This window comes from Pleurodeles waltl, chromosome 3_1 (assembly GCF_031143425.1).
Source record: "Pleurodeles waltl isolate 20211129_DDA chromosome 3_1, aPleWal1.hap1.20221129, whole genome shotgun sequence".
Lineage (NCBI taxonomy): Eukaryota > Metazoa > Chordata > Amphibia > Caudata > Salamandridae > Pleurodeles > Pleurodeles waltl.
The window spans coordinates 416,207,199-416,233,255 of record NC_090440.1 but is presented as its reverse complement, the minus strand read 5'-3'; the positions used below and the strand labels follow the sequence as shown (position 1 = coordinate 416,233,255).

General features: G+C 43.1%; 1 protein-coding gene across 4 annotated transcripts in view; it reads left to right on the top strand.

Moving 5' to 3' along the window:
• The window catches only part of ZNF710 (zinc finger protein 710), a 153,575-nt gene extending 134,796 nt beyond the window's left edge, over window positions 1-18,779 (top strand). For all 4 annotated transcript variants that reach the window (XM_069222672.1, XM_069222670.1, XM_069222671.1 and 1 more), the window contains one exon: window positions 10,085-18,779. In XM_069222672.1, the coding sequence (XP_069078773.1) occupies window positions 10,085-10,254 (170 nt within the window). In that variant the 3' untranslated portion in view covers window positions 10,255-18,779. The remainder of the gene's footprint in view (window positions 1-10,084) is intronic.
• The last annotated feature ends 7,278 nt before the right edge of the window (window positions 18,780-26,057 follow it).

Here is a 26,057-nt window from a genome sequence, read left to right as displayed (position 1 = left end):
TGCTTGGTGAGAAGGAAGACTAGACCTGCACCCTTCATTCCAGTCTGAACTGACTCCAAGGTTCAGCTGACTGACCTACTGTTCTGAACTACAGGGACATAACAAGCTCTGCAGACTCTCTGCATCTGCTCAGCTGATGTGCTGCCTGGACCTGCCTGATGTCTGCTGGCCTCTGCTAGAGTGAGTTCCTGCTCCCCAAGAGGTGCACTTCAAGTCCTGGACCCTTGATGTGTCATCAGTGGAGCTTTCTCCCAAGAAAAGGAGAAATCATGAAGTTTTGGACTCTTTGCATCCGCGAGCAAGCCTGTTTGCAAAGATCTTGCCACCTGCCACTGCAAAGCTCCGGTGAAACCGACTCTTCTTGCCACAGTGACCGCCAGCGATACCATTCTACAGCATCAACAGCTCATTGTGACCACCAGCGCAAAGCTCCAGCATGGACCATTGTGATGCTAAAAGGATCTTCATGCTACAACGAAGATGGTCAGCTATGTCCAGCCTACTCTTCGCTCTGCATTGAGGACAGTGCGTCTCCCATTTCTCCTGTTTTCGCTCTCGTTTTGATGGATAATGCAAACATTCTCTCATAAGAAGCACAGGCACTGCTTGCCAAAGAAGCAATACTTTCCCAGAGACACACAGGGCCACAGAATGATATTTTAGGCTGTTTAGGCCCAAGAAGGACAGCAGGCCTCGATCTATGACAGATTTTTGGTTTCTAAATGCCCTCTTTAAGGAGGACAAATTCAAGATTAGAGTTTGTCCTAGGACTTGCAGGAACGCATTTCCACGTGCCCATACTGCAGCTCCACAGGGATCTCTTCCACTCAAATGTGGGGGATAAATAATTCTAGTTCAGCATCCAGCCCATCAGCCTCATGTTGAAGCCCAACCCCAACAAATGATGACGAAGGTGATCGCAGAGTTTATGGCTCATTTCTTACAGGTAGGGGTTCAGGTTGTGCCTGCCTCAACAACTAGCTGGTGACCAGCTCACCAGAGTCAGTTGCACACTACCTGCAGTAAAGAGAATTCCATTTGTAGGGCCCATTCTGTACGCGGTGACTTTCAAAGCCTTTGTCTCTGTAGCTGATCAGTTCATGAGCCCTATGTTTCTGGCACCTTTCTTGGTTCTGACCCAGACAGTTAAGACTTCTTGATCATTTGACCTAGTGCATCCAGATGGTGCCTCATGCCCTTTGGCACATGTATGCTCTGCATGAACCTTTGCTTTCAGTGGGCAGCACTGTGGTTGCTTATTGGACAACATCCATGTGTCGGATGAGGCAGTCTATTACCTTTCGTGGTGGATGAAGGATGCCAATCTGACTTGCAGCAGGCCATTTACCCTGCACTATCCAGAGTTCCTGGTGGTAGTGGATAGATCATCTCTGGGTTGGGGAGGGGTTACAAATGGGGTCTCTAGTTGGCAGTGGTTTGCACCCTGTCCAAGTCGAATCCTCACTCTAGTCAGGGTAAGGGAGTCGCACAGCTAAGATAACCCCTCCATAACCCTCTTGGTAGCTTGGCTCAAGCAGCTAGGCTTATCTCAGAGGCAATGTGTAAAGTATTTGTATACACACACACACACACACACACACACACACAAAGTAACACAGTGAAAACACCACAGAAGTACTCCACACCACTTTAGAAAAATAGCCAATATTTTTTCTGAGTAAAACAAGACCAAAAAATCCAACATACACAAGTAAAGATGCACATGTTCAAAGATTAAATGTAGTATAGTGCTTAGAAACACAATAGCTCCAACTAGGCCTATCACAACAGCATGATGGATTTGCTTCCAGCAGTCTGGCACCACCTGCAAGGGAGCGCAGCTGGCCAGACCTTGAAAAACAATGAGGAAACAAAGACGTTGCACAGAGACGGGGAGGTGAGGCTTCTCTGGAGCCCGTGTGGCGTTGTTTCTTTACTGCCACCAGGGAGGTGCGGCGTGGGTTCTTTACTGCCGGGAAGGGAGGTGAGGTGTTGGTTCCTTATGGTTGCACAGGAAGTGATATGGTATTGCCAGTGAGGAGTTGGTTCCTTACCACATGGTGTGGTCATTGAATCCAGCAGGTCAAGACGCGAGGCGATGACTTTGCAGTCTCACAATCACATTACGGGCCACAGGTGATCCGGCAGAGTCTGAGTTGGGTGCCACAGACATAGGTGACATGGCACTCTGGACTCACGCTGTGATGGGACTTTGGCGGCGCTACGGGCCTGCGTGGTAGGTCGTGGCTGTTACACTCAGGGACCACTGCTCTAGAGCAGATAGCAGCGCGGGGTCACTGTACTGCAAAGGGTCCGAAGTAGTTCTGGAAGTCCATGCACTAGTTTCTTCCTTGTTGCACCAGAACTCACTCCCAAGGGCCCAGGAACTGGATTTGGCACAACTTGGCAAGACAGGGCTCTCAGAAAGAGAGCCTAGGCACTGGCAGTTGAAGTCTTAGATGCCCCTGAGACTAAACAAGCTCAGTCCAAGCCCTAGGAGAATCTTTTGAAGCAGGGGGTAGAAAGCCAAGTCCAGTCCTTCCACTCCCAGGACGTAAACTGCAAGCAGCTGACCAGCATAGTAAAGCAACAGGCAGAGTGGCAGTCCCTCCTACAGCATGGTCATGTTGCCTCTCATTATACTAATGAGACTACTAGATTTGGGCTACAGCACCGCTAGGTTGTGGGGAACGTGAGTCGAATTCCACACCGTGTGACAACGGTCATCCTAACGCTTCTGGCCAGCAAGCAGTACTTCACCAGCACCTGAAAGTGGTGGTGATTTGTGGCAGACGTGCACATAACATTCTGATCTCTTTGGGGGAATCGTGGTGTAACAGATCTCATTCTTTTCTCTCCGTTACATTCGTCTCACACATGCAAAGACAAACAGAAGCAGGAATTGGTTCAATATATTTTATTGAATCAACTGTGTTCTAGATAAAATGGCATGTACTGCAATGACTAGGAAAAATAAAACATAATAAGAGCAATGTGGTGTCAAAGAAAGTGAAACAAAAGAAAAGTCCTACAATACTGCCAGAATGCTATGTATTGGAATTCCTATCTATGCCACTAAAGAACTACTAGAGCACAGCAGTGTTAGCCCTAATATGTACTTCTGGATCCCTAGGAAGACACTATCCCCCCCCCATACCTGAATATGGTAGTAGCGAAGAGGGCTGTCGGTCTACTGCGAGTCCTCTACCATGTAGGCATAAAAGACATCAAGTCTCAGGAGACAGCTGCAATGAAGCAACAGCGTGCTTCATGTTTTCTGGCTGGAACTCTCCCTCTAACTTATAGGGGAAGATGGATGTTTTATAATAAAACAGCCGGTGTTCTGAGAAAACTGCTCTAATGTAAGAATATGTATGTCTTTTATGAAGTGGCAAAGATTGTGGTGTTCCACTTTGTACTGACAACAATATCGGGTACAGCCTTGAGCAGAGCATAGAACGAGAATGTTAGACTAAAAAGAATGAAAACTGTTTCTGGGCTGAGAGTGTATGAGATAAAAGAAGACAACAGAACAAAGCTTCTGATCAGGAAAATAAAATGAAATAAAAATGAATTGTCACTAAGCTAAAGGTACAAGCTGCAGGCCTGTGGCTAAAATAATGTGGCTATAATAGCTTAGTAAAATACGTTCACAACAGCATCCAGCTCTTCTTCCTGGCAGAATTACCTCAGTCCAGAAGGATTCTAACTATGTGGTGTCAGAAATCCAGTACTTCTACCCATTTCTGTCTTTGAAGTAGGAAAACTTCAAAAATAAGTCTTTCTAGTGTACAAGACCGTGCCTTTCCCTGCCCTGGCCCAAGACATACTCCAGGGGGTTGGGGACTACTTTGTGTGAGGACAGGCACAGCCCTATTCAGGTGGAAGTGACAGCTCCTACGACCACTCCTGACCCAGACGTGTATTCAGCAGACATGCAGTGGCACAGGTTCGGTAACAGGAAAATGCTCACTTTATAAAAGTGGCATTTTCAAACTCACAGCTCAAAAACTAACTCCACCAAAAGATGTTGTTTTAAATTGTGAGTTCAGAGACCCCAAACTCCAAATCTCTATCTGTTTTCAATGTGAAATTACATTTCCCCATGTTACCGTATGGGGGATATAGGCCTTGCAGTAGAGAAAAACAAATGTAGCAGTATTTCACTATCCGGACATGTAAAGCACACCAGTACATGTCCAACTTTTTTTATATACACTGCACCCTGCCCATGGTGCTGTCTTGAGCCTACTTTAGGGGTAACTTACATGTGGTAAAAGGGAAAGTTTGGGCCTGGCAAGTGGGTGCTCTTGTCAGGTCAAAATGGCAGTTTAGATATGCACACACAGACACTGCAGTGGCAGGTCTGAGACATGTTTACAGGACTACTCATGTGTGGCACAGTCAATGCTGCAGGCCCACTAGTAACTTATGATTTACTAGTCCCTAGTAAAGTTCACTATGCCAATCATGGATAAACCAATCACCAATACAATTTAAACAGGGAGCACTTGCGCTTTAACACTGGTCAGCAGTGGTATAGTGCCCACAATCCTAAAGGCAGCAAAAATTTAATTCAGCACAGGATCAAAAACTAGAGGTCAGAAGCAAGAAGATAGGGGAAGCCACGCTAGAGCTGACAGGTCTAACAGGAGGCCACTTGGATAAGTTGGAGATCAGAGGCTTCTGGCTTTCAATGGAACAGAGGCACCACATCAGTCTGCTTGAGTTACATGCTATCCAGCTTGCCCACAATGCCTTCCTTGCGGTGCTATAGGAAGCCTGGCAATATGGTGTCTTGGGTTGTGCTAGTGTAGGAGGCTGACCTGGCTTATAGTGGGTACCTGATGGTACTTACACCTTGTGCCGGGTCCAGTTATCCCTTATTAGTAGATTAGTAGTGTTCTAGCAGCTTAGGCTGATAGAGGTAGCTATAGCAGAGCAGCTTAGGCTGAACTAGGAGACATGCAAAGCTCCTACTATACCACTTATACCATATACACTATACCATAAGAATCACAATATTCAGAGTTACTAAAAATAAAGGTACTTTGTCACTAAAATAATGTGGCAAAAATATCTCAGAGGATATACTCCTTTGGGAAGTAAGTAAAATACACAAAATATACACACAAACCAACATCAGGTAAGTAAACAGTTAGAAAAGTAGTGCAAACAATGTAGTATACCATAGGATGCAATAGGCCTAGGGGCAACACAAACCATATACTAAGAAAGTGGAATGCAAACCACTTAAGGACCCCTGGCCTAGTGTAGTGTGTAGAGGGTCGCTGGGAGTGTAAGAAAACACTACGGGTGTCCAAGATACCCCACCCCAAGACCCTGAAAAGTAGGAGTAAAGTGACCCTACTTCCCGAGAAACACACTAAAGTCGTGATAGGAGATTCTGCAAAGACTACAACTGACTGCAAAGCACTGAAGATGGATTCCTGGACCTGAGGACCTGCAAAGGAACGGGACCAAGTCCAAGAGTCACGAAAGTTCCCGGTAGGGCAGGAGCCCACTAAACCCCGGATGAAGGTGCAAAATGCCTGCCTCCGGGTGGAAGAAGCTGAAGATTCTGCAACAACGGAAGATGCCAGGAACTTCTCCTTTGCACAGAAGATGTCCCATGGCGTGCTGGAGGATGCAGAGTTGTCTCCACACAGAAAGACCACAAACAAGCCTTGCTAGCTGCAAAGGTTGCAGTTGAAGAAAATGGGTGCTGCCCGGACCCAGGAAGGACCAGGAGGTCGCTCCTTGGAGGAGGAGACAGAGGGGGCGCTTAGCAACACAGAGAGCCCACGCAGAAGAAGGTTGCACCCGCAGAAGTACTTGAACTTGGGTTCAAGAAAACTGAGCACAGCGGTCATCTCAACACTACAAAGGAGGGTCCCACGAAGCCGGTGGTCAACTCAGCGAGTTGAGCAATGCAGAACAGAGTTCTGGGGACCTGGGCTGTGCTGTGCATGAAGGATTCCTTGCAAAAGTGCACAGAAGCCCTAGCAGCTGCAGTTCACCCAGTACACAGGATTACTGTCTGGCGTGGGGAGGCAAGGACTCCACCAAATTTGGACAGACAGACCACTGGACTGTCGGGGTCAATTGGATCCAGCTCCTGTGTTCCAGGGACCACGCTCGTCACGATGAGAGGGGACCCAGAGGACCGGTAAAGCAGAAGTTTGGTGCCTGCGTTAGCAGGGGGAAGATTCCGTTGACCCACGGGAGATTTCTTCTTCGCTTCCAGTGCAGGGTGATGGCAGACAGCCCCCAGAGCATCCATCACCAGGAAACAGTCGAGAAAGCCGGGAGGATTAGGCGCTACAATATCGCTGGTAGTCTTTTTGCTACTTTGTTGCAGTTTTGCAGGCGTCCTGGAGCAGTCAGCGGTCGATCCTTGGCAGAAGTCAGAGAGAGATGCAGAGGAACTCTGGTGAGCTCTTGCATTCGTTATCTGAAGAGAAGCCCATAGGAGAGACCCTAAGTAGCCCTCAGAAGAGGATTGGCCACCTAGTCAGGTAACCACCGATCAGGAGGGGTCTCTGACTTCACCTGCTGGCACTGGTCTCTCAGAGGCCTCCATTGTGCCCTCACACCTCTGCATTCAAGATGGCAGCGTTCTGGCACACACTGGAGGAGCTCTGGGCACCGCCCCTGGGGTGGTGATGGACAGTGGAGTAGTCACTCCCCTTTCCTTTGTCCAGTTTTGCGCCAGAGCAAGGGGTGTGGGAATCCCTGAACCGGTGTAGACTGACTTATGCAAGGAGGGCACCATCTGTGCCCTTCAAAGCATTTCCAGGAGTTGGGGGAGGCTACCCCTCCCCAGCCGTTAACACCTTTTTCCAAAGGGAGAGGTTGTAACACCCTCTCTGAGGAAATTCTTTGTTCTGCCTTCCTGGGACTGGGCTGCCCAGACCCCAGGAGGGCAGAAGCCTGTCTGTGGGTTGGCAGCAGCGGTAGCTGCAGTGAAAACCCCAGTGAGCTAGTTTGGCAGTACCCGGGGTCCATGCTGGAGCCCTGGGGATGCATGGGATTGGCACCCCAATATCAGATTTGGCATGGGGGGACAATTCCATGATCTTACACATGTTACATGGCCATATTCGGAGTTACCATTGTGAAGCTACATATAGGTATTGACCTATATGTAGTGCACACGTGTAATGGTGTCTCCGCACTCACAAAGTCTGGGGAAATTGCCCTGAACTATCTGGGGGCATCTTGGCTAGTGCTAGGGTGCCCTCACACTTAGTAACTTTGCACCTAACCTTCACTAGGTTGAGGGTTAGACATATAGGTGACTTATAAGTTACTTAAGTGCAGTGTAAAATGGCTGTGAAATAACGTGGACGTTATTACACTCAGGCCGCAGTGGCAGTCCTGTGTAAGAATTGCTGAGCTCCCTATGGGTGCAAAAGAAATGCTGCAGCCCGTAGGGATCTCCTGGAACCCTAATACCCTGGGTACCTAGGTACCATATACTAGGGAATTATAACGGTGTTCCAGTGTGCCAATAAGAATTGGTAAAAATGGTCACTAGCCTACAGTGACAATTTTAAAGGCAGAGAGAGCATAAGCACTGAGGTTCTTATTAGCAGAGCCTCAGTGACACAGTTAGGCACGACACAGGGAACACATTCAGGTCACAACTATGAGCACTGGGGTCCTGGCTAGCCGGATCCCAGTTAGACAGGCAAAAATAAACTGACACACAAGTAAAAAAATGGGGGTAACATGCAAGCCAAGATGGTACTTTCCTACATCTAGGAGGTGCTGAAACTGTGGAACTGGTCCTTCATAGCATTTCCCTGACTGTCCAGCGCATGCAGGCTTTTTGAATGCCAGGGTAGATGAACTCCACAGACATTAGCCAGCCATGATTGGCGTCTACTGATGAAGGTGGTTCAAGACAGATTGGCTAGATCTTTTTGTTACTGCTGATAACACTTGTTGCACCTTTTTTCACGCATTGGAGTTTCTGCCTTAGGGCTTCTGTGAGATGCAGTCCTCCTTTGTGAAACTCTAGTATCCTTTACATGCTATTGCCTCAGCTTCCCAGAGTTCTGAAGAAAGTCTGGAGGGACAGGGCTCAACTGATCCTGGTATCCCCAGAGTGGGCTTGGTAGGTCTGGTACTCCAAGCTGCTGAGTCTAAGCATCTGTCCTCCGCTCGTTTTACCTTTTTGGAAAGAATCTGCTGTTTGAACAACTCGGAAATGTTTCTGCACCTGAACCTTCACAGTCTACACCTTCTTGCATGGCGAATGAGCAGAACCAATGGAGTGGCTTTGTGAAAGTCATGGATCTGATTTTGGCCGTTTACCAGCTATCCAGAAAGTTAACATATTATGGCCACTGGGCAGTCTGTGGCCAGTGTGAGGACCATAGGGTCATTTGCTTCAGGCTACTCCTTACGATGTACATCTGTTTGTTATGTCTTTGGTCCAGCAAGGCTTTGCTATGGGCACTGCTAAAGACTACTTCTCAGTCCTGTCAATGTTCCTGCAATTGCCCTCTTTGTTCAAATCACTTATTGCAATGTTTTTTTGGTTTTTTTTAAAGGCTTGCCTACATGTTTCATCCTGCACCTTTTATTATGGTGCAGTGGTATCTTAACTTGGTTCTTATGTCATTAATGTGCAGTCCTTTAAACCCCATGCACAGTTATTCATTGAGATTAGTAAAATCTTAAGATTGTGAGCTACAGGCTCTGTCAGTGCAGCCTCCTTATACCACCTTCTTCCCGGACAAGTTGGAACTTTGGACTTGGGCATCCTTCCTTCTGAAAGTGGTTTTGCCCTTTCCTGTGGGGGAGTCTATTACACGCCCTGCTTTCATATCACCAAGATATCCCCCCTCCAAAGAGGCTGAGAGGCTTCTTTGGTTGGTACTGAAGACAGCCCTTAGCTTCTATATTGATCGGACTGAACAGCACCAAATGGACAACCAACCCTTCATTGGATTTACTGGTGCGGAGAAGGGAAGGGACAGTTAAAAAAATGAATCCTTAAGCTGAATTACCCTTTTTATCAGGACATTCTATGCCTTGGCCAAGAAAGACCCCCCTCACAACATTTGGACTCTTCACCACAGCTTAAAGCTTCTGCTGCAGCTTCAGCAGTGAGTATTCTGGTGCTGAACACCTTCCAGGCTGCTACGTGGGGGGTTGTACAAACCTTCACCAGGCAATACTGTAGCGACTCTTGGGTCCCCATGGAGGGCCATTTGGCTGTTTGATCGATAGGACTTCTGATGTAATGTCCACTCTTCAGACACATCTTTGAGAGGGCACCAAATCTTTTCAAAAGATGAGGAATCTGAACAATCTGCATAAAGTTGCTCATCCTCAGTTAATCTCTTTCCAGTGAATACTCTGTATCACGGCAGATTCTTTGCTGACCCATTCTCCTAGTTCTTTGGCATGATATTCTGAAAAATGGTAAGGTCCCAAGTTGTAAGGCACAATATCCAACTAAACATTTGCCAGTTGCTCTGTGTCTAGAGGCACAGATGTTGCCTTCGTAAACTCACATCTGCACACAGGGTTGGTGAGCCATGTTGTAACTTCCGGAGATGAGACAAGACTGCCCCAGAATTTGATAATTCCACCTACCAGTGCTCTGGAGCTGTTGCAGGGAAGGGTTCTGGATCCAGTGGGTCACCTGAGAAAATTCAAAAGGGTGAGGAATCTGTAGTTAGATTATCCATCAGAAAGAGCATTACAGAAGGTAAGTAACTTGTTTTTCTAGGCATATATTTTTCAAATATTCATTCTGCCAACCAAAGCGCATGTATATGGTAACAAAGTTGGCAGAAGTGCATTTCCTTGCCAAATCTATAGAATGTCATACACATGATTACACAGATCTCTTGCTAACACAGCTTGCTGAACTTTTCTTTTTGGAATTTCCCATTGCTCTCCCTGTCTGGTACAGATGAGTCTTGTTTTAATATATACTCAAAGGGTATAATATGCAGTAGACTTACATCAAGAGTAATGTTCCTATACACTGTAAACATGATATGTTGTGTAAGCAAAGCAGGAAACTAAGGCCACATTTTGTTTTGCCTTTTGTCTCCTACAGATCAAACAGTGGAGGTACCAGAAGCAGATAACCCAGAAATGGATAGTCAACAGGACACAGAGGACTTAGAAGAGAACTCTTTTGGCTATGAACAGGCTGATAATGGTGCAAACGACAGTGCAAATGCGGAGCAGGGCATGCAAGAAATGAATTATTACAATGTACTGTAGCCATAAAACTAGGAACCCACCTACAGAGAAAAGGTGCAACGTGGAGAAATGCACGATCTCATTAATGGATAGCTGTAATTTTTGTACTTCGGCTGTCAAGGAAACCTGCTGCTGTTCAGGTGTCACTCTTCTTGCTGTCAGGAGATATAATTATGGATGATTATTATAATGATACGTGAAAGGTAGACTGAACTCCTTGATTCTGCCTTTGAACACTTTGACAGCTGGATCGTGTTGATGCGGGATATAAAAAGCTTTGAGGGCTGGTTTCCTGTGGGTTGTGGTACAGCCCCATGTCTCACTGGACTAAGGAGGGATGTAATGTAAGGCGTGATAGGTCATCTCAGGCCCTCTAGATGACCTCTTGTTTCTGTGTTTTTTGTAGTCATGCACTGAGATTCTGAGATCCTGCTTTCTGTTCACAGTCTGTATTTCCAAGGCAGTCTTCAGCCATTCATAGGAAGAATGTTGTGAAATCTGCAATCTGGGAGTCCTGCAAGGATGTGTTCACCACTCATGTCTTTATCAATCCATGTTTTGGACGAACTGCTTTGATTAATCAAATCAGTTGTTTCGCTCTTTTGTCTATTTTGCTGAAGTTTGTATCTGAATTTGTTTCCACATCGCACTGACCTAAGAAACCCACCATACTAGTGAGTGAGCTCATTTTACCTACGTCAAAAAAGTGCGGACTATATGGATAAAATCACTTAACCCTATCCTGTCCTAGATTAGACCTACCTTTGTCTCTTGGGAGCCAGCACTAGAAGACTGGACAGGCCATGTCGCCCTACATAGTGCCCTACTGTAAGAACAACATATACAGGTCTCTCCTCCAGTTAGAATACTTGAAAGCACATGAGAAGGAACATGTACTTGTGTTTATTTTATTGAAAATATTGATGAATTGTGCTCTACCTCCTGACCTGTCATTTGTCGCTGTTGGTGATTCTTGTATCCCTGGCACTGTGGTCTTCGATTTCTTTTCTGTAGCAAGTCAGATTCAACGAGCCAGAGGATTTACTGTACCCGATTTACTATATGCATTCATTAGTGCGTTACCAATAGCTGTGAAAGACTAAAGTGTATCTACCCAGTAGTCAACATGGTGAGGATATGTTACTGTGAATAGAACCCGTTCTCCAGCTTAAAAACCAATCATGTTTTGGCCTTTCTGTGGCCAAGATGGAGACATATTGTCTGTTACTCAGGTGTAGAGTGCAGACACCACCACTTGTTTTTCATCCAGGTGACTCGGCCGTAGATTTCACTGCCTACTGTATTGTTCCATCGGTGGACAAGCTGGGTTGAATCGCTTCAATGATTGCGTTGAACTGTATTTTATTTTTTTCAGGATTTGTTCGCATAAACTCCTCCCATCGTTTGAAGAAATTACTCTGTTTGTAAAAATGTTTCTAGACCTGAGTTGCAATATATTTTTCTCTATTATTTTAAAGAAAGAAATAGAATTAAATCCATTCCCCACACTTGTGAATTACATTTTTGGAACGGATGTAAGCTTGATGAACTAGGAAATCGCTATAATGTTTCCTTCTATGTTGTGGGTTAGTGTGTGTGGATATAGAGATATACAGTTTATTTTACAATGTACTTCATTGAGAGATTTGCAAGAGTTATGCGGTCCCATTTCTTATTGAATCGCAATAATGTGGTATTCCAACGTCTACTACTGCATATGCTGTTTATGCTAGATTGTGTAAAATACTACTAATCCGGTATTTTGTAGCATGGTGTTAAATAAAATTATCTCTGGGTATAAGGCACCAGGCTATGCATGCGCAGATATCCAATCACCTTAGTGTGTGGAAAAAAAAAAAATCTAAACAAACAAGTGACCGGTTCCAAAGGTGGAAAAGCATGCATCTCTACTTTAAAATTATGACAGCCTCTAAGAATAAGGTAGAAAACAAAGGAATTGCAGATTTAATTTCACAGTCGTTTGGTCATATATTTTAAAATACAAGCAATTTGACGCAAAGAAATTTGTAAACTCAGAGAGGTAATATATTATTTAAAGAAAAAAAACTACCGTATACAAAATTTGACAAATGTAGATGTTTTAACATAGCTTAGTTTTTGACTGTTTGGCACATTGGTTTCCATGTTTTCTCTGAATTTACTTTGATTAGCTAAGGGATCTTGTTCTATTTATGTTACAGAAGCAAATGTAAAAAGGATTTAAATGATGTTAGAAATTGGGGTTTGGAACACAACACAGGCTTTCCTTTCCACCCACACCATGGGCACACCAAAGATAGATTTGTCATCATTACCAAATGAACGTTGTGATGTAGCTGGTGGGCTAGAAAATATCTCGCTGATGGCTGGTGGAAATGAAATTGTCTTATGTACAAAGGGACCAAGAGAAAATGTCCTCCTTTCCCTGACATAGTCTGAGGTAAACTCACAGGCTGCCTCATGTCTTTCCTTGCGTGGACACAGAACTCCTCAACCCTGTGCCGTTGACAAGTTTCGCTCACATAAAAATCAGCTGATCAGAACACAGCCAAATATGAAGGTGCTTAAGTCCAGCTTGCCCCGTCTGAAACTGGAGATTGTTGATAAAGAGTACAAAGCCAGGCGGTGTAGTCTAGAGTAGATTGGTGGTGAGGAATGGGTATTGAGATTCATTATACTGACAAAGTACTCCAGAGACTATGTCCACCAGGATATACCCAACAGTTTACAAGGACTCATCCAAGCACAGAATGTTTTTCACTTCTAGCTCAGACACTCTTGGTCACAGTAAATTGCACCACCAAAATATACAATGCACATTAAAAGCACTGCTTAAATTGATTCCATTGTGCATTTACTGTGAGAAGGATGAATTCTGTAGCTAGTAGCAAAGTGCCTTCTTTCGCATACCAAAACACCACGAAGTAAAATGTGCATGCTGATCAATTATGAAGACAAATTAACTGATGTGTTGGTGAATTTTATATACCAAAAATGTGCTTTCAATAAAGCAGACATTTTAATGCACTGGGTTATAGCAGTTGAGGTTCAACATCAACAAACCTCAAAGTCTTATGGTTGCATAAGGTAGAAAGCAACTGAAGACATTTGCATCATAACTTGTTAAGAAAGATAATCTCCACCCACAATGTTGCACTATGTATAATCTATATGTGCAACAAGGATAACCACGTCATCCAATGTAGTAATACCTGGAAAAAAAAGTTGAGCTTCTACATTTTTTTTTTATCAGTAAGTATAAACAAAGCTAAGAAACGTGTGTGGGCTAATTACTGTGCACAAATAGAAACCCAAAGACTGCTTTCAGTCCTCATGCAGAGGAATAGGAAAGATCTGACTTGGGCGGAATAATGTCCTTGACCTCTTTGGTTTGGTAGGTGGAACGACTTTCACTTTGATGCCATCCAATTTGAGTAAATAATTGTCGTTCTCTATGTTTGGGACTTGAAGAAGTACTCTTGGGTGTTAATTTAGACATTTCCATCCTTTTCAATGGCCCTTGCCTCTGATCTCTTTAACTCAGTGTGATAAAGCATTGCTAAAGAAATCGATTGACAAACTTTGTCACAGGTTCGATTCCCGGTAGGGTGAACACCATCTACTTACCTATGAGTTGAGCAATAATAGCTCACGTTATTTGTAAGACTTAGGCCGCAAACAGTCTAAAAACCATGAAGCACAATAGAAGCTATGCTAACTTCAACAAACATCATATGCTTCTGAGTTGATGCACTGGAGACACAGATGCATGTATTCTACAGGTCTGTGGAGAAAATGCCATCTGGATGGACAGACAGAAAATTTAGCTCCATTTAGACTTGCTCGTGCACCATAACCAGGTTAAGCCACTGGAGGCCCAGAAAATTACGATTTTATTAAACTAAAGCAATACGTAAATATACAACTTTCGATCTGCCATCCATGATAGGGCAGTAATCTGCTTGTAGTAATAATCAAAATTTCCAGAATTAGAATGTTAATAAAAAATAAAAAAAAAGGGCTCAGCCCCCTTCCAGACTGCTATGATCTCCCACGTGCACGGGCGTCTTGAGAACCAGTGGGTCCTCTGTTTGCCAATCTTAATTGTATGTTGATAGCAATGATGTCACAAACAACCTTACCAAAATAGATAAGTCTTTCATGAAGGATAAGGCATCAGTCGCCCTAAACAAAGTCGGGTGAATACCCAGGGACAACCACCACTGCCGCCTTCCCCTCGACTACAGCTCTGTATATGTTTATTGTCGACGTTCCTTCTCATGATGTACCCATATCACCTACCGCCAAGGAAAATAACATATATATGTTTAGAAACAATAGTAAAGCAGTATTGATCAAAATGGCACCAAGGCGGCGACTTTAATTACACAGGGTATGTGAACCCTACAATGGTGAATCGCTAAGGGATCGTTTCACCTGCAGCGTAAAATGGGTTATTCTAAACTACTGCTGAGAAGGAAGGCGATTCCTTTTTGAGCACATTTCTTTGGCAAGGATGAAGTTGATTTCCATTGTTCCTTTGGAGGGTGTTTGCTTACGCTGCTTTTGCCCTGTGATTTGGTTTATTGCGTTGCAAGTGAAGTCATGAATGCAGGAAAAGGGGTAAAATGTTCCTAATTCATAGGGATGCTAGTCAGCGTTACAATGGAGGCCCCCCGCATCCTTCTTGGTGTGGGGTCCTTGTTTTGGAGGAGGTCCCTCTAAGCCATACCATTGCATGCCTTGCAAAATGCGTGCAGATGGAATAAGAAATAGTTAAACTCGCAGGAAAGCCACTCTGTTTTCCAGTGCAGGGCTCTGCAGCGTGTGTGGGGGTGGGATGGTTGCAACTGTTCATGGGGTCCCCATTGAGCCCAAGACCATGAATATCTGTGCAATCTGGAAAACACGGGGTACCTCTAGCATCTTCCGCCGGGGAGTGGGAGTGGGTGCATCATTTTGCATGCTAATCTGCTGTAATACGTTTTGGTAGCTTGATGGGCAGCTAATTCTTTCGCTTGGCTTTAGATAATAAGCATTTCATGTACATTGAGCAGGCTAGGTACCTTTTAGCAGAATATCATAGGGTAGGGGAATGGTAATGCGGGTGATTAAGTAGAAGGTGTCACTGTTGAAGGTACAGTTGGTCTTTAAAATGATGTTCCACCAATATCTTATATTTCAGTTTAAAGATGGGAACATTCATCAAAACGCTCTTGTGGCAGCTTTGAAGTGCTTATTTGTTTAAAGTTGGGAGACCAATAAAAACAAAAACGTTGGTATGATTATTTATAAGACTCCCTTTCTGCTTATATTGAATAAACCTGGGCCACATTTACAAACGTTTGGTGCAGGGCAGCGCCACAAGCCTTCTTGCAGTGCGCCCTGCATCAAAATAAAAGGGCAGGAGTGGTTTTGCGTGGCCTTGTAGATATGGCCCTGCAGTCTGCACCACCTGTGCACCACAAAATGTCACGCACCGGCAGGACAGGCCACTTGTAAATATGGCCCCTAGTATTGTAGCTTTTCAGGTAAGGGAAAATCTATATTTCCTTGCAACTACAGTTGACTTTTGTATTTTTTTTTTTTTTTGCATACCATCAAGAATGTTTATTCTTTTTTTGGGGTGGGTGGGGGTTTCTTCCTTTTCATACTTGGTAAATGATGATAATTCTGAAACTGCAGACAAAAATATAGTTTTGTGTCAAATAACTTGATAAAAATTCCTTTTTATTATCTTGTACTCTTGAAACAACAAATGTTATTAAGTGTTCTCGGAGCATCACAACTATTGAAAAGGAGCGATTTCATAGCAAACTCGTGCATTTCAAGAATGATCAACGTAATGCAACACGACATGAACATTTTTGTTTGAAGCACCTGGAGTTCTATAAACTGAATTAACCCAAAGGGTCAAATTGAACACAAAATAGTCATCTGAGGCCTATAGCATATGAGAAGTTGCACCCGAAGTATGACTTCTCACTTACTTGGTCATCATTCTTATAGCATTTTTGAGATCTGTGTTGAATGTTTGTCGTCATGTCCCACATGCATGGATTATAGTCATCTAGGGGTTTACCTTAATTCTGCTTTACACAGGCTTTCTGTGTATGGGTTTATATCACCTAGAAGGTTTCAACACTTTTGATATAGCTTTTTAGGTCTTCCCTGCAAGCCAGCAACCCCCTTTACCATTGGTTGTCTTTTTTGTAACTCATTTGGTCGCCTCTTCTTTTCATTACCTTGCATGGGCTTTACTTCTTTTTATTTTGTTTGTCCCTTGCCTGGAGCATTGATTCATTAGTTGTGTCCTACCACTGCTCATCTTTCAGGAGCTAATTTTCTTTTTGTTTATGCACTCCACCAGGGTTCATGTGTTTTCCAGCCGTCTCTCTCTCTCTTGTACGTCTCCCACTCCACCACTTCTGCCCATGCGCTTATCCCCCACCCCACATTGCTTTCTTGCTCGTGTTTCAACACCACCTCTTCACCCCCCCCTCAGTTCCATGTTGCTTTTGCATCAGTTTCCTTCCCCCCACTCCACATTGATCTCTATTTGCTTTCCACAAATACACCCGATGATGCTTTCTCCCAACCCATGCCCTGTGTTGCTTCCCCCACCCACACCTTGGTGTTGCTTGCTGCCCTCCTATGCCCCTGTGTTGGTTCCACCCACTCCCTGTATTGCTTTCATGTCTGCGCTTTGTGTTGCTTCCGCCCTCATCCACTCACATTACCTTTTTATTTTACAGATCCAACTCGGATTGGAAAACAAAGAGGGAAAAAAAACATTTGGGTCATTTTGTAGATTTATGCATGTTTGTTACATGCGCCTACATAAAGACGCAGTTGGACTCATCATAGGCATTTTTTTTTCCTTACAATTTCTGTATGGCATCAGGGATGCTTTAAAGCATGGTTGAAACCATTGGCAAAGCAAACAGTCCTATAAGTGAGACATATTGGCTTTGCCAATGCTTGTTTTCTGCCATAGTGCCAACATATTTTTCTCCTACTTTTGCCTGGACCTCTTTGGCTAGATTACGATTGGGCTGATTGTCCTTTCGGCAATAGCTCCTGCTACTGCATATACTCACGACTGTGAGTTGTTCAATGAGTCTTGCATCCACTGCATTTTTCCCTAGGTATATTTCAGCAGATCAAAAATTCTTAAAATTTACCAGCAAATAATGCCCAGTAAACAGGAGGACATATGGATGTTAGTGCACTAAGCACTACAATCTGCATTTTATTATCCATATTGATATCACTAATCGTAATTGGGTGCTATTTATCGCACCTAATACATTCTGATCCATATGTTGTCCCAATATAATGAATGGGATAAATATCTCTCTCATCCCTGGGCCTTAGAGCTGGGTACCTCACGGTCTAAGTCCTTCATAGATATGTAAGCAAACAGGCACACCATGTCGCATATACTGTGGCAGCCCTAAACTACCTGCTCTTGAAGACCTACCTCTTAGACGTCGTGACACGTACCGCACCTGAGCCTTGTCAGTGTGGAAGATTGTGTTTGATGCATGGAACAAATGCGAGTAGTTTACAAACAACATCAAAACCGACCCTTCGCACTAACGTGGGCTCCGTTCAACAGAAAACAACCCAAAACCCCTCTATCATCACATGTTCTTCCTTGCAGTCAAAAACAGATGTATGTGAGAAATTTTCTTTTGGTGCCCTCTTTAATATTTGACTGATTTCCCTCCAGCTGTTGTTTGATTTCTGTGTTGACTGTGACCAGACATGACCAGTGAACCTGCGTTTGCCGTCATATTGAAATTGTCCTGCAGTGTCAGAAAAGCCTGTTGCACAGATTGTATTCTGTTGCCGAACCTGAGATCTTCTTATCATAATTTCGACATCAAAATATTATACTGACAAGGCTTAAAAAAATCCAAGAATGATTTATATGCCCCTCTTAACCCCTGTCTCATCTTATTCTGGAAAGTCACACTAAAGCGAGGTTTTAGATGGAACCAATGACCATGTCAATAACTAGCCTTTTTGTAGCATTGGATTGAACTCATGGATATTCATAATGAACATCTGGACTACCCAAGTGTATTTGGTCCTCCAAGACCATCATCGGATTCTAATGACTAATCAGGAAATATTTAAGGTATTCTGAATATTTTTTTCACTCCAAATACCAAAATAATGAATAGTAAAATATGGTTAGTTCCGTGTTGGTGTAAAACGTTGTCTGCTCCCACCATGATGAATCATTATTTTTGCATTTATGTGAAATGTAATCCAAGTATGCAGTGTGTTCAGCCCAGTGACTCTAACCTCAGCACCGTTGCAATAATTGCCTTACATCCCTTTAACACTGAACATACTTACCTTCAAAGACTGTCAAAAGGACAAACGTTAAACCAAACCATCGTATTTCACTGTTTCACAACTAGTATAAGAAACTAATGGCACTCGTGCAAAGCTCTACTGTGTCCTTATTTTTCTGTTGAATAAGGTTTTGTTTACTGAGCAATAATTCTAAATAAATGAAATATTCTTCTGAATTGTGGCGTTAGTGCTTTTTTTGTTTGTTTGTTCTTTTTTTAAACCTAGTCTCATGTCGGCAGCACATCCTTCTCAAGCATTTCCAAGGATCTTTCAACCAGTAAAATAAACAAACGTTGTGTAGTGTAAAGTAGAGCGATCCGATGTAAGATGGCACTTTAAAAAAATGTGACATAATTGCTGCAATCCAGTCAATAAATAATGAGGGCGGGCAAGTTAAGACGTAGGGGCGGTGCACAATACATTTTACTCGCACGAGCCAAGTCTTTATCCAAGAGCCAAGATATTCACTTGCCCCAGTTTAAATTCCTATATATTCCTTCATTTTGTTGCCATGATGTTTTCCTCATTATTAACTTCCTGCTAACTCTTTGAGATACCAAAGAGGTTCAAGCAACAGTCATTTGAAGAATTTTAACGAGGGAGCCAAGAGTTCCAGGAGTATGTTTGGTAAATAATAACGCCACCACCATCACGTCTGCCATACTTGCTACAGTTCTTGCATGTGAAAAAATATCTGCCAGTGAACAGTCAACCTGTACAACCCCACAAGAACAAAACACAGGGAGCAACAGAATCCTGCATTAACAAGACTAGAATAACACAGTGCTTACTCATTGTTGGACAGCAGTGAGCACTCCATCAAAGGATGCAAAGAGAACCGTGTTATGATGTAAACTTGGGAAGTTCTAGATTGTGAGGCGTGGAATATTCCAAGTGTGCCAGTTGACTCGGGGACCTTGGAGGAGACCGACGCCAGGTTGTGTTCTACAGTTAAACTTATAAAAGAAACCCTACGGAATACAGACGTTCTTTCTCAACATTTTTGGCGACGAGCGGTTATATTTTCTTTTACAGCGATTGAGGAGACTGAGGTGCTGTGTCGTTTACAAATACAACCTGGTGCTCGAGGTTGTTCTCTCAGCATTGTGATCAAGGTACGCAGTGTTCCCTCTCCCAGCTGTGGGAAGAATACATAGAAAATGTGTGCAGCGCTTTACCTCGGATTTTGGCGCTGGGTAGGACACTGGACTGGCCTGTTCACGCGCTCAGCTCTGTGCTGATCATCGAGCTGGTCATCGGTGTAGTCTGCATGTGAGCTATCAGTGCCACTTCTTCACGCGCTAGTCCCCGCGCCGACAGCAGTGGACCCTCACGCACGTCTGAGCTGCTGCACCTCTCACACACATCAACTAGCGAGAGAGAAAAAAAGACTAGAGCGATGATCGACTTCTTCAAAGTCGATCCAGGAACAGGAAGTTACCTTTATATAGCGAGGGAAAAAAGAAAAAAAAGTCTAGAGCGACGTCCGACCTTTTCAAAGCCAATCCAGGAACAGAAAGTTACCTTTATTTCAGGCAGTCATTTTACTTTGATTTATTGGCGAAAACTCAAGGGAAAAAAAGTCTAGAGCAACAACTGACCCCATCAAAGCCACATACCAAGAGTGACTCGTACACCAAGAGTTTTGAGTTGTGTGTTAGTCTGTATTCCCACTTTACATAAAGTTGTAGTATCTTCTATTTGTTCATTTATTGAGTGTCATTCATATTATGGCTTTGCAAGGAAACATCAACACACCACCATCATTTTTGTCACAGGCAGGACAACCTGACATCTTTTGGGAGGATTGGGTAGAAATTTTGGAGAATTATATCATTGCTCTTGATGGTCAGACTTTTTCACCAGCTAGAAAAAAAAAGCACTTTTATTAAGCACATTGAGAAATGAAGGTCAAAGGGTTTTCAAGTACTTACCTGTGGCTTTGGTCCCGAATGGTCAACCCATGAATGATGTGTACAAGGAGGCAATTAAAATATTAGAAAACAGATATGCGAAAGAAGTCAATTTAGTGATGGCCAGATATAAATTCTGTACTCAACCTGAACATGAATCCATAGACAAATATTTTTCAAGACTGAGGGAACTCTCCATTAAGTGTCATTTTGGGAACATGACTGAAGAATTAATTTTTGACCAGTTGATTGTCCATGTAAGGAGAAGAAAATACAAGAGAGACTGTGGGCGGCGAAGGAACCTACTCTCAAGGAGGCCATTGAAATGGCTAAAGTGATAAAAGAATCTCAACGCTGTATGAAAGAACTGAACAAGAGAGACAACATGAGTTATGTGTCTTTTGTTAATGCAGATGTCCAGAGTTGTTGTGAAGGTGAAGTCAGTGTGGTTAGGAGGACGGAGAAAAGAGAACATATGCTTCCAGCGTCCAAAAACAAAGGAGATTGTGCTCGTTGTGGTAGTATCTATTATGATTCAGAGTCCCAAAAATGCTTTCCGAGCAATAAAATTTGTAGGAAATGTGGGTGTAAGGGCCATTATGCAAGGGTGTGCAGAGAAAATAGCAAAGCAAATAAGAATGTGAATTGTAGAGTGGGGGTAATCAAAGATACAGATGAAAGCATGTTTGCAGATAGAGTGCTAGTGGTAAATACTAATCCCAAAATAGGGAATGTTGAGGGTCTGAATACTACTTTCATGGGTAAAAATGACAAAGGAAGGATGTCTAGGCCTACTGCTACTTTTAAAGTGTGGTGAAAATTTAGAACTTCTGGTTGATTATGGATCCATGTATACTATCATCCCAGAACAACATTTTAAAATGCATTGGGAAGATTTCAAACTTAAGCCAAAAGATATCAACCAGGAAGGTTAACAAGGTGAATCGGCTAACATTTTGGGATACATGGAGGGAGACATACAGTATGGGTTGAGGATTACTAGGGGCAAAGTCTATGTGTCAGTAGAAGGACCCCCAGTTTTGGGGTGGATGCACCAATTTGACTTAAATATCGTATTGAATCCCAGAGCTCCTAAACAAGTGATGGTAGTGGAAGAGATTTCCCTGGAGGATCTGCTGTTTGGTGCGAAGAATGTTTTTGATGAGAAACTACGATGTTTGAAGGGTTATGTTTACAAAGTCAAGGTGAGAGAGGATGCTGTCCCGGTACAGCATAAACTGAGGAGAGTATCATTGTCTGTAAGAGATGGGTTGAAAGAGTTGTTGAGGGATATGTTGGATGATTGAGTTATTGAGCCTGTGGAAGCCTCACAGTGGATTTCTCCAGTGGTTATCACCCAGAAATCTAATGGACGTCTAAGGTTCTGTGTGGACTTGCAGTCTGTGAACCAAAATAGTGTAATTGACATGTTTCCACTTCCCAAAATCAACGAATTGTTGACCTTAGTGAAGGATAGAAGGTACTTTTCAAAACTTGATTTAAGAAGTGCCTATCACCAGGTTAGGCTGCACGAGGGCTCTAAACCACACACAGCCTTTATAACTTCAGAGGGAACGTTTCAGTTTACACACATGCCTTTTGGGTTAGTGTCGACTGCTAGTGTCTTTCAACGATTGATGGTGAAAATTCTGGAAGGAATAAATGATGTGATCTATTTTCAAGATGACATTCTAGTCATGGGGAAAACAAGAGAGGAATACAATATTGTTTTAAGATTGGTGTTGAGGAAATTAGAGGAGTTTGGGCTGGCGCTAAATCGGGAGATATGCATATTCCTAACAGAACAAATAGAATATTTCGGATACACCGTTTCAAATGGGGCAATGAGACCTAAACAATCATTGTTGGATGCCATAAGCAGATCACCTGTCCCAAGAGATAGGGATCAATTAAGATAATTCTTGGGATTGGTGGAATATTATGCTAAGTTTGAAAAGAAATTTGCGGAAAAAACAGAAGACTTTAAAAAAAAAATGTTATGTAAAGAGAGTAGATTTTTGTGGGGAAAAAGAACATCAGATCTGTTTTGAGAACATAGATATGTGAAGCAGGAATTTTATCTGTGTTCAACAAAGATTTGAAATTTACTCACAGTGGATGCTAGCGCCTCTGGCATTGGGGTGGTATTTTCACAATTTCATGGTAAGGATGAAAGAACTATGGCATTTGCAACTCGTACGTTGACAGCTGGAAAAAACTATTCTGTGATTGAACAAGAAGTCTTAGCAGCTGTGTGGGGTGCTGAATATTTTCGTATATATTTGTGGGGGTTACCTTTTGTCATAAGAACTGATCATAAGCCACTTGTGAGGATTTTAGCTCCAGGAGGGGCAGGCAAAGGGTCAGCTAGGCTGGCCAGACTTCAGGAATATATGTATTCAGGCAAATTTATACAGGGGTGGAGAAATGTTCACGCCAACTGTTTATCCAGGTTGTCATTGGACTGGGAAACTGTAGATGATTTAAGAGTAAGGGAGGCTGAGAATGAAGGTGCAGTGACATCTGTGCAAGATGCAGTACATGGTGGTGCCGGATCTTTCACTGAGGTGCAGCGGAAAGAGGAGATGGAGAGGGATGTGGTCATGAAAGACGTAGTTAAAATGGTATGGTATGTTGGAACAAGGGAAAGTACTCTTGCATTTGCACTGAGGCCATACTTAAAAGTGCTTGATGAGCGATCTACAAGTGATTATGAAGGGGATCGTTTTATTCCTCCTGTAGAATTGAGGTTCCAGATATTTCAGTTAGCACATGAAGGGCATCTAGGGCAAGGTTTAACCATTAGGAGAGTAAGAGGAGAATTTTGGTGGCCAAATATAGCTAATCAGATCAAGGAATGTGTATAGAAAGTGAGAAAAGGGTATTCATTTGTAAGAGGTTGGAAGGTCATTTAGAGGATCCGGGCAAACCATGGCACACGGTTTGTTTGGATTTTATTGAGCCTTTGGTAGAGTTGCCCAGCAACATGAAGTATGCAATGGTTGTGGTGGATGTACGTTCTAAGTGGTTGATTGTGGAATTCTTGAAAGATATTACTACTAGAACTACAATTGAGATTTTGGAGAAAACTTTCAAGGGATCAGGTGTTCCGGTGGTTCTTATCACTGACAATGGCACACAATTAACTTTGCATGAAATGGTGACGTTTTATAAGGGGATGGGGTGTTAGACACTCTTGCACCTCATTGTATAATCCTCTGGGGAATGGCATGGCTGAAAGAGCTAATAGGCTGGTTAAAGGTACTATTCAATTGGCACTTGCTAATCGGTGCGATGTCCGTGAAACAATCTCTGATATGGTATGGGCGTATCGCACCACACCTCATAGTGTTACGCAAAAAATACCTTTTGTGTCTATGCGGGGCGGTTGCCAGGGACAAGATTATTTCCAGCATGGTTGAAAGAAGGGTTGTGGGGTGGGAATGGAGGTCACACCAATGTAAGATCTGTTAAAGAGCATGGCGTTAAGGTCAAGCAACGAGTTGATGTAGGGGATTGGGTCAAGGTGAAGTCAGGCAGAGTTCAGAGAGGACTGTCCAAGTTCAGAGGACTTTTTCGGGTTCAGCGAGTAGGTACATTCTTTGTAATTTTGGATAATAGTGAGAGGTGCACTTTAGGAATGTGGCATTGTATCAAATGAAAGGAGAGTGTATGGGGAAAGAAGGTGAAGGCTGTTTGGGATTGATGTTCATGAAAAATTATGAAGTGATCAAAAGCAATGGGGCTGGCGCTTTATACAATGCTGATGAGTGTGGGAATGAGGGAGAAGGGACGAGTAGGAATAACTCGGCATTCGGAAAAAGAGTTTGTAAGCCTCTATCTTATTTGAAGGACTTTGTGAGGCAGTAAGGGGAGTAGAATCAAATTTCAATATTATATGAATGAAATATGTATACTTATATATGGTAGTTATTGTGTGGCAGTTTGTTCTATTTTATTGTGTATTTTGTAATAGTTTATTGATAGTGAACAAGGGAGGATGTGTTATGATGTAAACTTGGGAAGTTCTAGATTGTGAGGTGTGGAATATTCCAAGTGTGCCAGTTGACTCTGGGACCTTGGAGGAGACCTACGGAATACAGACGTTCATTCTCACCAAACCACCTACCAGTTGCGAACAAAAGAGTCAGGGGCAGCCTATACAGCACTGCAGCAGATACGACTAAACTAACTCCCTGCAGGTCTGTCAAGGAGGTTTCTACGCCCTTAAGCTAGGATCTTCCCTCATCATGTCCGGGGAAGTAGTCAAGAAAGCCAAAGAGCCAATGACTGAGGAAACCCACTGAATTTGTTCATCTTTACCAAAGGTTACAAATAAAGCATCTGACTTGCAGGAGTCAGCTGTATGCTCAACAGAAATAGAGGACTGGACACAACCAGACCATGGGTTTGTAGAGAAAACTAGCAACAAGGAAACTGTGGGTTGGGACATAAAACTGGCAACACAAACTCCAGACCCAAATGAAAATCAGAGGACATATTGGGCTGAAAAGTATAAATGGGACAAAACCACCCCTATCCAGCAAAATACAGATAAGACTCGAGAGATGAAAGACAAAAAGCTCTATAATGCTCAAGCTCTTAAATTTCAGTGGTAGGATCAATTGTCTATTAATTCTTGGATAAGGATTGGACAAAGCTACTTTCCCTATATGATACTGCCTTAGGGAAGCCAGGCTTAAGGTAATTTGCTGTAAGATACTACATAACTGGCACTGGACTCTGCAAAGATGTATCCTGCACATTTAGGCCTAAACTAGATCTTCAGGAGCTGTAACAATTGTGGTTGATTCCCTGCATTTCCTTTGGTCCTGACTTTTTTTTTGAGGTTTTGGAAAACGTATAAATATCCATGAAAAGAAACTGCTGCATCCATCAGCCCCCCTGGCCTTGTTGCACGTTTGCAGCAAAATCCCTGGAGTCCAAAACATCTGGAGAGGATTGATTGCGACTGCACTGGCAAGTTTAAAAATTCTGCACCCTGACACTGGGAAACCCCATACACTGTACCACAAGGACTAGTTGATGGAAATGAGGATAATGGAGGGTTATGACTATGGATTCTAGACAATGACTAATTGAGAATTTGGGAAAGGATTTGAAATAATTTTCTTTCAAGACTAGAATGTTAACATGTGTCCTTTTGTATTAAAGTTGGTTTATATTATTTAATTAGCTTCCTATAGTACAATACAGGGTGGGATAATGTACATCAATATGTTCCTTTCCTGTTCTATACTTTGCCCTGGCTTGCTCCTAATGATGGACTGATAAGTTTAGTCTAGTAGAAACTCTTTATCTATATTTAGCCCACTACCTAGATCGAACTGGAATATGTGTGAGATTTGCAAGGTGAAGAACTTGTGTGGCTGTCCAATTCAATGTACTGAATATATGCCATACCATGTCCTACTGTAAGGGCCAAGGAGAGACCAGCAGCACTTTGAACTTGGGCTAGATGGTCTCACTATACTTCGTTGTGAGAGGAGATACTGCATTTACTATTTGTATGAAACTCCT